At 46.7% G+C, this 13,921-nt stretch overlaps 1 protein-coding gene across 1 annotated transcript in view; it reads left to right on the top strand.

The window, feature by feature from the left end:
• The window catches only part of SERPINF1 (serpin family F member 1), a 55,414-nt gene extending 48,171 nt beyond the window's left edge, over positions 1 to 7,243 (top strand). The window contains exons 7-8 of the mRNA XM_069615368.1: positions 2,818 to 3,028; positions 6,705 to 7,243. Coding sequence (XP_069471469.1) covers positions 2,818 to 3,028; positions 6,705 to 6,952 — 459 coding nt within the window. The 3' untranslated portion in view covers positions 6,953 to 7,243. The remainder of the gene's footprint in view (positions 1 to 2,817; positions 3,029 to 6,704) is intronic.
• Positions 7,244 to 13,921: the final 6,678 nt, after the last annotated feature.

Raw genomic sequence — 13,921 nt, 5'->3', positions numbered from 1 at the left:
TTATTCACCTCCCATGCAAAGCATTCACAACACTGGCACTACCCCTAGATGTACAGCTCACTCATCACACAATGCTTCACCTCCCATGCTAAGCATTCACAACTCTGGCACTGCCCCTAGATGTACAGCTCACACATCACAAGATGCTTCACCTGCCATGCTAAGCATTCACAACAATGGCACTGCCCCTAGATGTACAGCTCACTCATCACAAGATGCCTCACCTGCCATGCAAAGCATTCACAACACTGGCACTACCACTGGATGTACAGCTCACTCATCACAAGAATATTCACCTCCCATGCAAAGCATTCACAACTCTGGAAATCCCCTAGATTTACAGCTCACACGTCACAAGATGCTTTACCTGCCATGCTAAGCATTCACAACACTGGCACTGCCCCTAGCTGTACAGCTCCCTCATCACCAGATTCTTCACCTCCCATGCAAAGCATTCACAACACTGGCACTGCCCCGGATGTACAGCTCCCTCATCACAAGATGCTTTACCTGCCATGCAAAGCATCCACAACACTAGCACCACCTCTAGATGTACAGCTCACGCATCATAGGATGCTTGACATGCCATGCCAAGCATTCACAACACTGGCACTGCCCCTAGATGTACAGCTCCATCATCACACGATGCTTCACCTCCCATGCAAAGTATTCACAACACTGGCACTGCCCCCAGATGTACAGCTCCATCATCACACGATGCTTCACCTCCCATGCAAAGCATTCACAACCCTGGCACTACCCCTAGATGTACAGCTCACTCATCAGAGGCTCACCTATATCCCCAGGAGGATTTGTCCTCATTCACCGAACACTAGGCCTTATAGCAAGTTTGGCGGTGCAGGGAAAAGGTGGTAGCAATGGAACCACGGCCACTTTTACAACACCATCAAATGCCCATCTTAGAAGTAAAGTGGCGGGAAAACCTCCAGTACTCAGCTGGAGGCATTTGCTCCAGAAATAGAAGGAGCACCACCTGTGAATGTACCTTCCTCCAAATCCTAAAGTAGTTCAACAGGGCTCCATAACGGGGAATAACATTGCCTCAGAATCTGGCGCATTCAGCTCTGAGCCAGCAACACTGTAGTAGCTGTACATTTGTTTGCCGGATTTACCCAAGGCGATGCTCAAGCTCGCTCACCAAATGCGAGATTCCCCAGACACTTGCCAGCCACTATGCCAGGAAGCCTAGGTCTAGAGAACGAGTCTCGCATTATGCGCGTTTCCAACTAGGCTTCAGGGGTCGAAGGGCTAGGCTCAGGGAGTGAAGCTTCTAGGGAATAGACCCTGAACCCCCCCCCCCTCTATATTGGGAGGTGGTGGCGCACAAGGATCCCCTTTCGCTGGCACAGCAATTTATAGATTGGTGGTCAGAAATGAAAGCGACAGAGAAAAAATACCCCGTTTTACCACTCGGCTTGGCTACAACAGATTATTTTGTGCAAATCTCTTTCTGTCCAGGTAGGGCAGGTGAGGATTTTGCTCCCATATGGCAGGCCCTCCAGGATAACTCTTCTCCACCCGTAAGTGCCAGAGGACTGCGTCAACCTCCACAACTAATACCAGGACCTCACCCTTCTATACTAGGGTCCCCTCTCCGTCCCTGGCCATCGGTGCCAGACTACTCACCCCACCACCTTGCCATTAGTATACTCTTCACAGCAGGTAGTGAGCGAGTTCCCACTATTAGTGCCAGAGAAATCCCTAGACCTACATTCAAGTGTTTCCTTGAACGTCTTGTCATTTGCATCCGTGCTCCTGTTCCCATTCATTAGTATTTTCATTTGTGCTCTGGATAAAATTACTCTCTTGTGTACCAGAGTAGATCCCATGCAAGAGTACTCTTCCTCCTGTGCTAGAGTGCGGTCTATCCACCCCCTGCCATTTCGGCCAGGGTACGCCTTTTAATATTTTGCCATCAGTGGTGGACTACTGTCCGGCCTCTTGCAGGATAATCTCTCTACCCCATGCCATCCCTGCCTGAGCCCTCTCCTAGGAGTGTTAACACATTCCCAGCAGAGTCTGAAACTGAACGACCACTCCATGATGTTGCAATCCTTACACCCTGGATATGAAAAATGAGCTTTTGGGGGGTCAGAAAGGAATGTTATCCTGGTGAAGGCATGGGGACTGGTTACGTCTATTTTGTATATTTACATTTGTATTTAGCTCGCTTCACCCCGAGGCAACTAGGCACCGGTTACATGTCAGTTTCCAAGTCATCGCCTCCAAAAACTGGAACTCTCTCTACCTTCGACTCTAAGATCAGAGCAATCCTACTGGACCTTCATCGCCTACAATTTCATCCCCTGACATTTTAACGTGTATATCACAACGAACAACAACGAACATGCTTATCAAATTTTTTAGGGGTGTGTGGGAGAGGGCAGATAAGGGTTTGGGGGTAGAGAATATCTCAAAATAAGTGGGGGAGGGAGGTTGGGGGTACCCCCCCCAATAAAAACAGGGGATGAAATTGCATGCAATGAAATGACATAGAATCGTGCCCCGGAAACAGCTTAAGACTCTGCTGTTCTCATACGCCATTACCTTGGTCTGTCCTATTGTATTCTAACGCCGATGAACCTAATATAATGTTTTATATCTGTGGTATAAATCCTTTAAACTTGATGCCTCTGGGTTTAAAGCGCTTAACCAGTGCAAAAATGAATACATGAGACGTTTGTACATAAAGAGTGAAGTAAGAAGAACTAGTTGTAGTTTAGAGATGTCTCATCTGTGTGCAAGGGCACAACCCACGCTCACATCTCGCAAGCAGTGACACCTGTTTCTCCACAGATCGCCCAGCTGCCCCTGACAGGCGGGGTCAACATCATGTTCTTCCTGCCACTTACCGTCACCCAGAACCTGACGCTCATTGAAGAAGGGCTGACCTCCGAGTTTGTCCATGACATCGATACCGCCCTCCAACCAGTCAACGTGGCCCTGACCGTGCCCCGGCTGAATTTAAAATACGAGGCCAACCTGGCCGACACCGTCCAGGAAATGAGTATGTATGAGAGGGGGCTGGAGGGGGTGGGGAAGGGTGGCAGCACTACATTTATGAAGGAACTTGGATTGGCAAATGGTAGGTAGGTGGGTGCGGGTGCAGGGTGTTGTGGCCAACTATACTGCCAGAACAAGAGCAGGTGGATTTAAATAACAGCACAGGGGTGACATCTGAAGACCTGAAACCTCAGGGAATAGGTCATATAAGGTCAATAGCAAAAAGAACAGACCATGCACAACAGGCTCCAGAGAGGCACTACTCAAGAACAACAGGGCAGGGGCAAAAAGAAAAGGAAAACAGCCCCAAGCATGGGCAAGTGGTGAAGACCACCAGGCCAGATGCAACAGTATAAGAAGTGGAGAGCTAAACCGAGCTAACGCATAAGACGTATACCAACCAAGGGCAACTGCTCAATAATACTGTTGCAACAGTTAGAGCACAGAAAGCAGGCTATCCAGATGTAACGTTAACAGAAAGGCAAGATGCACCGAACAAAGTAGCTGAACAAAATATTAGTCGTGGAAAGACCCTTTACCAAGGGGCATGTGCAGGAAAAGAGGCTCTACTGAAGCGACCACTCCGGGAAAGGGGGCCTCACATTGGTGAGGGCCATTCCGGGCTAATTTCCCCAGAAAGCCATGTCTGGAGCAAGGCCCAAAGAACAATATCACAGACAGAGCAAAGAAGCAAAGAAACGAGGACAGCGGCCCAAAGAAACATAATCGCCATGTGGTAATGGCAGCATATCCAATGGGAAAGAAGGAATGCCGTTTCGCCAAAAAAACACAAACACCTGTTACCACGTAGTAGCTACACTGCGCGGAACGAGAAAGGGCCAAATTGGGAAACGAGGCTGAAGGCCAAAGAGTCCTTCCTTCATAAGGTCACAGAACTCTGAGGTGACTTGCAATATCCTTGTAGCGTATGGTAGGGGGTATTTTATTCCTTATAACACATAGCCGTCTGTGTCATCCCCTTTGATACTGGCCACGTGCTTCCTCTAATGGGAGTGATCTTCAAGTCGCTGATACATGCAGTCAATGTAACATCTGTTTGGATTAAAAAAGAAGTACACCATCAAATACACGGCTTCCAGTGGGTTGCAGAAACATAATGTAAGCCGTTTAATCGCATGCATCGAAAAATGTGCAGACTGTTTGTTGCTTCTCGAGTAGCGCACAAAATCTACGTGCTACCATAAATGGTTCCTTATCAATTAATGGCTGCAAAGAGTCGCTGAAAGCTACTTTACAAGAATGGAATTTGAAAAGCTACTCCTGCTTTAATGAAGTACTGCAGTGACAGCTGGAATTCTGCTCTATGCTGGCTCAGCAAAAGTGTTACCAGCTGTAATAACTGATTACAGAGGAGTTGTCTTGCCATTTTCTTATTACAAGTCAGTAGTGATGCCGCAGATAGCCTGTGACACGAACATTATTCATAGGCTTTTACACGACATTACCTGTTGTCATGTAGTAAATAGTGCATTCAGCAAAGCACTTTACATAAGCTATTTTTATATACAATTATTTTAACTCATCTGAAAGTGGAAATCATTTAATTGACCTCGGAAGGTTCATACACAGAGTGAACCTTGCCCGGTTTCAAATCCGCAACGTACAGGTCTCAGCTGGGAGAGCTTAACCCAATGTGCTATCGTACCGGCATCCTTCACGGGAGGACTATCCATAGCTGGTTTTTGCAAAGCTGGTTATGCAGTGGTAATAACCAAATGGACTAATTGCACTGGATGACCCACACCTGCAACCATGATATATTTTATTTGTATCGCGCCCATACACAAGTGTTTCATAGCGCGACCATCTCTGGACTCAATGCATGGCAGAGGAGGGTAACTCAAGAAAACGTAACATTTCACAAAAATAACAAAACAATACAAAAAACTGCAAGGGTCGCGGGGCCTCACTCCGCAAGATGCGAAGTAAGCCTTTAGCAGCACCACTAGACAATCTCAGATACATCTGGTTTTTAAGTCTAAGGAACATCACGGAGGCCTAAAAAATCTGCAATATTGCTTAAGCAAGAGAAAGTTCTAAAACAAGATATAGCATCGCTTAGAAACACTAACTGGGCCTTCAAACAGTAACAGCCGTTAAGACAGACATTGCATCTAGCCTAGAAATTGCTGCTCGAAGCAACCATCGGTGGCAACAACTTCACAAAGGCTAGCACAGCCAAACATTGGCAAAACCCAGCTGGGCTGACACCAGGGCAGAAGTCCTATAAAAGGGGATCGGGGGGGTGTCATTGACATTAGCATTGTTACAATTCGAATAACTTGAGCAAACTATCTTGTTTTTATTCCCGGCCTCAAAAATACCCAGGTGTGGATCCCCTGCCCCAAACGGCACCCCTATGCAGAAAACAAAACAGAACCAAAGGAAGTGGGTTTAGGGATCCAGTACAGAGCAAGCAGATCTGTGAACACAGATCAGCTGGCAATCAATATGATATGCTCATTTTCTCCAGGGAAAACCCCCTTGCATGATAGACCTGCCCCAACCTACAAGCTACGCCAAGCATCTCAAGGGATTGCCCATGGGAAATTATAAGAAAGGTCTTTTTTGGTACAGGTTGGCATCTTGTGGGCAAAACCTAAGAATAAATATGCTGCTGCTGCGCATCATCAAATCGACAACATGCCACAATCAAGGGCATTATCAAGTGTTAACAGCCCGCGGCCCAAGTTAAAAGGCTCGAGCACAGTGGAGGCGTTTAAGGTAGGCCAAGGGACATTACCAGCTGGGAACGGCCTGAGGAGTGGTCATCATTGCACCAAATCAGGGTAGACTGATGGGCTTAAATCTAGAAGAGACAAAGGAGAAACATTGGAACGTTGGGACAAAGGACCCACCCGTACCAGCCATTGCTGCCCTTTGCTAGTGCATTGCCTGCAATGGAACTGCCAACATTCCAGTGTTCTAATGAGGGTTTATGGACCCAGACCGAGATACGAGCCCTGAAAACTGAGACAAAGGTCTGAGCACAGCAGAGGTGTTTAACAAGGGATACAGGCCCATAACTCCTGCTAAGCAGGGAGGGTGAGCTCGATAAAGCGTTTGTAACCTACGTCCCCCTTCTAAATATATGGTGTAGATACAAGAATGTAGATGTTTGCGGCACAACAGTAACAATCGGGGCATTGGCTGTGTGTCCTCTGCGCTCTGCTTGTACTCCTAAAATGTAGCATTCTGCAGGCTCTACCGGTTCTTGTAGCTTACAGATTGTCCAATGAGAATCCTCGCTCAGCATTCGAATGGTTATACTATTCAATTAATTTACAAAGTAAAATGAGCAAGAAGTGTGTTTCCTAGAATAGGTTTTTGTGGGCAGGTAATTGCCTTCAAAAAAGGTGGTGCTTATTCCCTCCTGTGTGAGACCAGAATTCATCAAAAGAAGGCCAGAAATTGCCAGGGAAGAATGGACTCAGCGGTTAAAGCTTCTCCAAGGAGACTTCTAGGCTCTTTATGCAAATCGTGTATGTGCCCGTAGCCGTTCCGCTTCAATACAATCCTGTGTTATGCGTTAGACATTTTCTTATGTGCTTTTAATGTATTGTGAGACTTCGCTTTATGATCTATGCATTTATGAGATTAATTCTCTCATCTCCCGCCCCGCTTCCCTTCCTCCTCCTTTCTCCTTCTACCGTTTGCAGAGCTGGAGTCTCTCTTCGCTTCACCTGACTTTAGCAAACTCTCTGCCAAAGCCTTGAAGATGACTCAGGTGCAGCACAAGACCCTGCTGGAGCTAAACGAAGATGGAGAAGAAGGCCTTCCTCCGACCCCCGCTCGCTTGGGACTTTCTCTCGAATACCACCTGGACCATCCCTTCATCTTCGTCCTGAGGGACAGCGGCACTGGCTCCCTCCTCCATATTGGCAAAGTTATGGACCCTAGAAGTTAATCAGAACCAACCACTGGGTGCCACCATGCCTTCAATAGAGACTGGGGTGCTAGACGGATTGGTGCCTCTCTCCTGCTTCGATGACCAGGCGGGTCTCTGAGAAGACTGCTCGCGGGCACAACTGCCTGGAGGCTCGCTCTGGCAATTGCTGCTTCCGTGTGCATGTGCCTTTTCTCATCTGCATTGCTGGGTCTGTCTTATTTCTATGTTTGTACAAGTTACGTCACCTTTGAGCAGCCAACTGATCTTTTGTAATGGGCCTTCAAAATAATACATGATTAGTCAAATTTGTTTCCTGTATGATCTCGACTCTGTCTCTGGAGACTGCACTGTTCATTACTGGTGCTCGCGGCTGATCCTTTCAAAGTTGAGAACCACCAAAGATGGCAGGTCACCCCCTAGAGCAAGTGGGGGGACTCATCAACAAATTCAATGGAATGTGACTTCACCAGAAACTAGCATATCAAAGTGAAAAATGCGCATTTCATTAAATTGGCTTTGCCTGACCACCCAAATTGAACAGGACGAATGGCATTTGCCTTTCATAAAATCAACACACACAAAACCAAGACAGGATATTTTCTTCTAATAGCGTTTTTGAAAACGTTAAAATGTGTGCATGTTTTAAACTCCAAGAACCAATACAAATGTTTTCCCTGGAACTTGCTGTACCGAAATGGGATATTTCACCTTTAGTGGTTTGTTATTTTTGATTAGGTTATATAGTGCAGTGGTAAAGTGTCCGGCCTACAAACCTGAAGACTGCGATTTGATCCTCAAGGTCTGCTTTAATTCATAAATTCAAAGAGGACATCCAATGTTTCTCTTTTAGATGGGGGGGGACAGAGTCCACTCTGTGAATGAAATGGGGGGGACTCCGTCCCACCCGCGTGTTCCTTTGACTTGAGCCCTGGTTGGGCCCCTCGGGGGACATCTTCTTGCAAAATAAAACACAAGGCTACCAAATTGACCTAAAACGCAAACACTCACACATCAAACTTAAGCCCAAGGGAGTTTTTTAGTAGACTTCAACCTCAAATGCTTTAATGAAAAGTTGTTCTGGTTATTTATTTCTGTGTTTTATAAGACACCATATGTGAGCAGGCCATGTTTAGGGCGCAAAGGGATAGGAGGTGGGGGCTGATCTTCAAAGCCTTGGAACATTTGGATCAGGTAAATCTGCAGAAGGGGCAGGGGGCAAATGCAAGCACTGCAAACAGTGCTTAATTTGTGAAAAGGTAAGTGCCAGGGATCAAATACTTTCTAGCACACCCATGACACATCGGGACGTGTGGATTCCCGCTCACTGTTGCCACCCCCCATGGCTACTCGCCTCAGGGCCAAAAGATCTGTGGTCAAAGCTGCAACACCCACTGGCTCATTGGGGATGCTGGATGTACTGAATAGGGCAGATGTGAAATTTACAAATTCCAATCAAAATAACATTATTGTGACTTGACATGAGTCCATTGTTTGTGAGTCAAATGTTTAAATGTGTCTTTAACAATCACTCTGCCCACAAAAACTTATTCTGTCCACAGTTGCAAGGGGATGGGTGCCGAGCCCATTCAGATTTCAGCCGCTCGGGCACAGAGGCAGATGTTATTCACAGGCATCCAGTTTTGGGCACAGGTGGGGCAGGATGGGATTGAACGGGGTGCAAGAGTAGGGTCCCCGCTCAGCTTGAAGACAAACTGTGTATCATTTGCAGAGGCCTGGAAGATTCAGGAAAAGGGGGCACTCACCCTGGCCAATGGTTACAGGGGAGTGATAAAAAGCCAAGGGGAAAGTATGGAGCCTTGGGGGACATCACACTTATAAACCCTGTGTTCACAGAGAAAAGGCGAAGGACAGAGTGTGTACCCAGATCCGGCCTTAGGGCAGGGCGGACGGCCACCCGGGGCGCCGGCCATTAGACCCCTGCCATGCCAGTTTGGGGGAAGCCTTTCAAGGTCTCCCCCAAGCAGGCACACTATTGAAATTAATGCACTGCGCTCTCTCCGTAGCGCACTCAATTACAATAGGATGCCTGCCGTGCCTATTGAAAAAAGTGCCCGCCCCTGCTGCATGACTAGGGGCAGGGTACCCCCAGGGTTCCTCCCTATCTCCCACCTTGTTTAACATCTATATTCTCCCCCTGCTTCGCATGCTTGACGACCTGGGTGTTCTTTATACCAACTATGCTGACAACACCTAGGTCGTCCTTGAATTGTCTGGCTCCTACACTACTGACTCCAAGGCTATCTCTGCCATCTACTCTGTCATCCATTCATGGATGAGTAAGAACTTCATGGCTCTGAACGCAGATAAAACTGAGCTCCTCATTGCAGGTTAAAGCCACATGTCAAAAAATCTTCCAAAGGAATACGACTCATTTACTATTGCTAATGTATCTATTCCAGTGGCACAAAGTGTTAAGACTCTCGGCGTCACCATTGATGCAGAGCTCTCAATGCGCCAACATGTCACTAAAACCAGGGCATCTTGTAGCTGGATTAACAAGCAACTTTGTGCAATGTGTCCTTTTCTCTCTGTGAGCAATATGTCCCTTCTTGCATCTGCCCTTGTTAATTCCAGGTTAGACTACTGCAATAGTCTCCTAGCATGTGCATCTACTGCTAATATCACTGCTCTCAAGACAACCCAAAACGGCGCAGTCCGAGCAGTGCTTGGTTTAGCCAGGCACTCTTCTACCACTGAAGCAAGGAACAAACTGCACTTCATGCCCATCAAGCATAGGTATCCTTTAAGATACTCACTCTCACCTTCAAATGTTTGACTGGTTCCGCACCCATCTATCTGACCCAGTGTATTCATCGCTATGTCCCTGGCCGTTCACTCAGGTCCACTGAGCAAGCCATGCTTACTCAGCCACGGTTCCGCTCAGTCAAGTTTGGCAAAGCCATCTTCAGTGTCACAGCCCCTGCTCTTTGGAACACTCTTCCTCTTCACCTCAAGAGCTCCTCCTCACTGATCCAGTTCAAGAAAAAACTCAAGACCCATCCTTTTTAATGCTCCTTAGCTCTTGCCATATAGTCCCTCCTGAGATTTCTGCCTCTCAATTTTCTTGTTCAGTTTTTGTCTTGTTTGTTCTATGTGCACTGTGATTTGGCGCGTTATCAAGAATTTAAATAAATAAATAAATAAATGTGAGGTGCTGCGGCTTCTAAGGCCGGCCCTGTGTGTAGCCCTCTGTCCCAAAGGAAGAAGGCAAACCACCCAAGGGCACGGTTGTAGGCACAAGTGGGGGCTTTCAGGTGGTCAAGCAGGGTGGCAACATAACATGTCTCGTTAGGCCTAGAAGAATAGGGAAATCCCGGCAGTCACCAGCTAGACACTGAGGGAGATCATCCCTAAGGAAGAGGAGGAGCAGGAGGAGGGCAGGTTCAGGGCCTTTGTGGCAGGGAAGCCAGATGGATGGCCGTGAAGGCGGTTGTCCAGTTCTCCAAGTCTTGGAGTTGGGTGAAGGCCCCCTTCGGTACAATCTTCCAATGAACGGGGTGATGGCGATGTGGTAATAGGGGATAGAAAAGCTGGATCATCCTTTGTTTTTAGTTTTCTGTTATTGTGTGATACAGTTAAGAATAAACTTCACACAAAAATACCACAAACGAATAAAATACAGGATAATAGGACCTTGGAAGCAAAAACATACAATCATACACCAAACATAACAGCCTTAAGAGCATTGTAAGACACATACATTGTACAAAAAGAGAAACAATTTCAGCACCTCAATAAGAAAAGCAAGCACAGCATTGCATAGCGAAATCTCCTGAGCATTTAAAATACGCTCCAAAACGAGTTAGGAGAGAATGCACAAATATGATAATCATGATAATCAACCCTAAGTCAAAATTGCATGCGAACAGGCACAAGTGACAAAGGTATTAGCATAATTGTTCGTTTTTAATTATCGAATGATCCATTAGATCAATTAAAAGCAAACAATTAGGCTAATACATAGAGAACATGTGGAGTGTGGGTTGCGGGGGTGTCCCCGCTCCCCATGATCGGTATGTATTAGCCTTGGGGGGGGTTGCAGAGGTGTCCACCGATTCTGCAATATTGGAGGCGGGGGACCGAAAAAAAAAAGAAAAGGGACCCTGTGGCATCGGATCGGACCCGCGTTAGAGGGACTGATCTGACGCTGCATGGCTGAAGTGGACCAGGCGGCGAGCAAACAGGTAAGATGGGGAGGAGTCTGGGGGAGTGGGTTTGTAGGAGCCCGCTTAATCCTCTGATAATTGATTGCATGTTGGCAGATTTCTTCAGACAGTTTCCACGATCAATTATCAGACGATCAAACACCACCAAAGCCTGACAGTCAATAATGAGGTGCTTCACTGTTTCACTTTCCTGCTGACAATGGTGACACAACCTCTCCTCTCTAAGGATGCCCGTTCAGCGACCTACAACCTCTTTCATTAAGAGCAAATTTAGTTTACAACGTATACATTTACCTTTAAAGGCTTGAGACGGATATTTCAATAAATAAGGGGAAATAGAATAAAAAGGTTTAATTTCCTGTCTGCAGTGATAATATAAATGATAATGCAAGATTTAGTTACGGCTAACAATCCAGTCACACTAAAAAAAACATTGTTTTTACAGAGTGCAGCAACGTCATCAATTCTCATTTCGAGGAACACACATCAATTAGCAAGCTATCAGGAATAGAGTCCCACGATCGCAAAATCAAACAAGTATTAGTTACAAGCAGGTCATTCAAATTGTTTGTTTTCCTGAACAGTTGGAGAATTTGGATCATTCGGTTCCTGAGGCAATATGCCTCCTTTGTACCAGCAGTTGCACAAGGTTGATGGCCAAACTCCAGACCAATGAAGATTACCCAGGCCATTAGCGCCAGGAGTCTTGATTCTATTAAAGACACAGAGGCGAGCATTATGCTTTAACTATTTAATGCTACTCCTCATAGCAGCTTCTTCAAATCTTAACTTTTTTCTGTTTAACACATATTTAAACATTCAAACCAAAACTTCTAACACCTGGGACTACCAATCCCCATTAGTCCCCAGTGTCTCTGTAGTTTTGTGTCCTGTCCAACAACCAATCCTGGGCCAGCACAGCCCTTGCATCACACCCTGCCTGTACTTCCTCCTCTTATTTTGATGAACTTGCAGTAACAGAACAATCGAAGATGTCCACCATCGACATCCTTAACATAAAACTTCACCAAATCTGGGTCTTCCTTCTGACCTTCAGACGACTCCTCTCTCCAGACGCCACACGCTATCCGCCATCACTTGGCTCAGTTGCTTTTGGTCTCGCCACCTAGGATCCAATCAAAACACACAATTTGAGTGGGAATACGCAGATACTCAAAATGTAGTCACATCACAGCAGAAATAGCAATATTCATGACAAAAAATATATCAACATTATGTCATGCAATTATCCCACCCTCCTTATAAGGGCGGATAATGCTTGCCTCTGTGTCTTTAATAGAATCAAGACTCCCAGTGCGAATAGCCTGGGTAATCTTCATTCGATGTCAAGGCCGGATGCAAGCATTATGCTTGTTCAAAGCTCTCCAACACCACATTAGCTACAGTAGAGACTAGCTTAAAATAAAAAGTCTTAAACAGAGCTTCTGAAGACTAATCTGCGGACTTTAATATATTGTGCAAAGAAGTCCCTGCTGCAAATGCTTTGGACGCCATCGCTCCCCTGATGGAGTGAGTCCCAAAGATGTTGCCTGCCCAGCACATGAACTCTTTAACTCACCTAGCTATGGTGGCTGAAACTACTGCATGGAAAGATTTCCTACGCGCTATCGGCAACTGCTGCACTCCCACTGGCCTAAACTCTCCCGTCACTCTCTGTTATTCCTTGATGCAACAGGTCACGCACAGCTTGGGCCTACCGGGAAATAAGGCTATACCAAATGACTGTGGACGCACCCTTCGTCCTCTGAACAATCTGGAATGCTACACCCTCTGGGTAAAATACTTTCCTGTTAATCTCCAAAGCTTTCACGTCAGAGACTCTCCTGCATGAAACTAAACACAATAGCATAACTAACTTGCTGGACAGCCGCTGTACTGATAACTGCTCGGTCTCAGGCCACTGTTTGAAGAGGTGGAATACTACCATGACAACCCACAATACAGAATACTTGGGAGTTGGCAGCTTGCACACTTCACCCCTTGGAATAGTCTCACCACTGCCGGGTGTTCCCTGACTGGTCGACCTTCACACTTCTCGTGACCTGTGGAAATTGCTGACCTATACACTTTGAGAATGGGCAAGTGTATTGAATGCTAGACAGATCTGCTAAGAAGTTCAGAACTTGCACTACAGGTGCCGAAATGGGATGAACACGCTGCTGGGCACACCATTCTTCCAGTTTGGCCCATGCAGCATCATAGCTCCTAAAGGTGGAAGGTGTCCATGAGTCTCTGATACAATCGGCAGCTGCTCTCGAAAGGCCCGGCAAGTTCCATACTTGCCTGAAATCCTGCATGCCAGCAGCTGCAGGGACCCTGTTTGCACTAGACAATGCACCTGTCCCCTCAGGTCGCATAGTAGGTCTGCTTCCCTTGGAATCACTCTCGGAAAATCCAAAGAAAGTTCCATCAGAATCAGAAACCATGCCTGCGATTTCCACACGGGCACCACCATCACTACCTCTGCTCGTTCCTGGCGGACTTTCGCCAGGACTATCGCTACCATGATGAACGGGGGGAAAAGCATAGTGCAGCGCGCCTGCCCAGCTGAGGAGAAACGCGTCTGTCCCTATCGCTTCTGGGTCCAGTCTCCAGCTGTAATATCTGGGAACCTGCGCATTCAACCTGGATGCAAAGAGATCTATCTCTACCAGGCCCCAGACTCTCTATAACTGTGAGAAAACTGGCTTGCTCAATCACTAATCGCTGGAATCCTCCAGGTACCTGGAGTTCCAGCCTGCTACTACGTTTTGCTTCCCTGGTAAGTATTCCGCTGCTA

Source organism: Ambystoma mexicanum, chromosome 9 (genome assembly GCF_040938575.1).
Source record: "Ambystoma mexicanum isolate Mex_15411 chromosome 9, UKY_AmexF1_1, whole genome shotgun sequence".
NCBI lineage: Eukaryota > Metazoa > Chordata > Amphibia > Caudata > Ambystomatidae > Ambystoma > Ambystoma mexicanum.
This window is presented reverse-complemented; position numbering and strand designations above follow the sequence as displayed.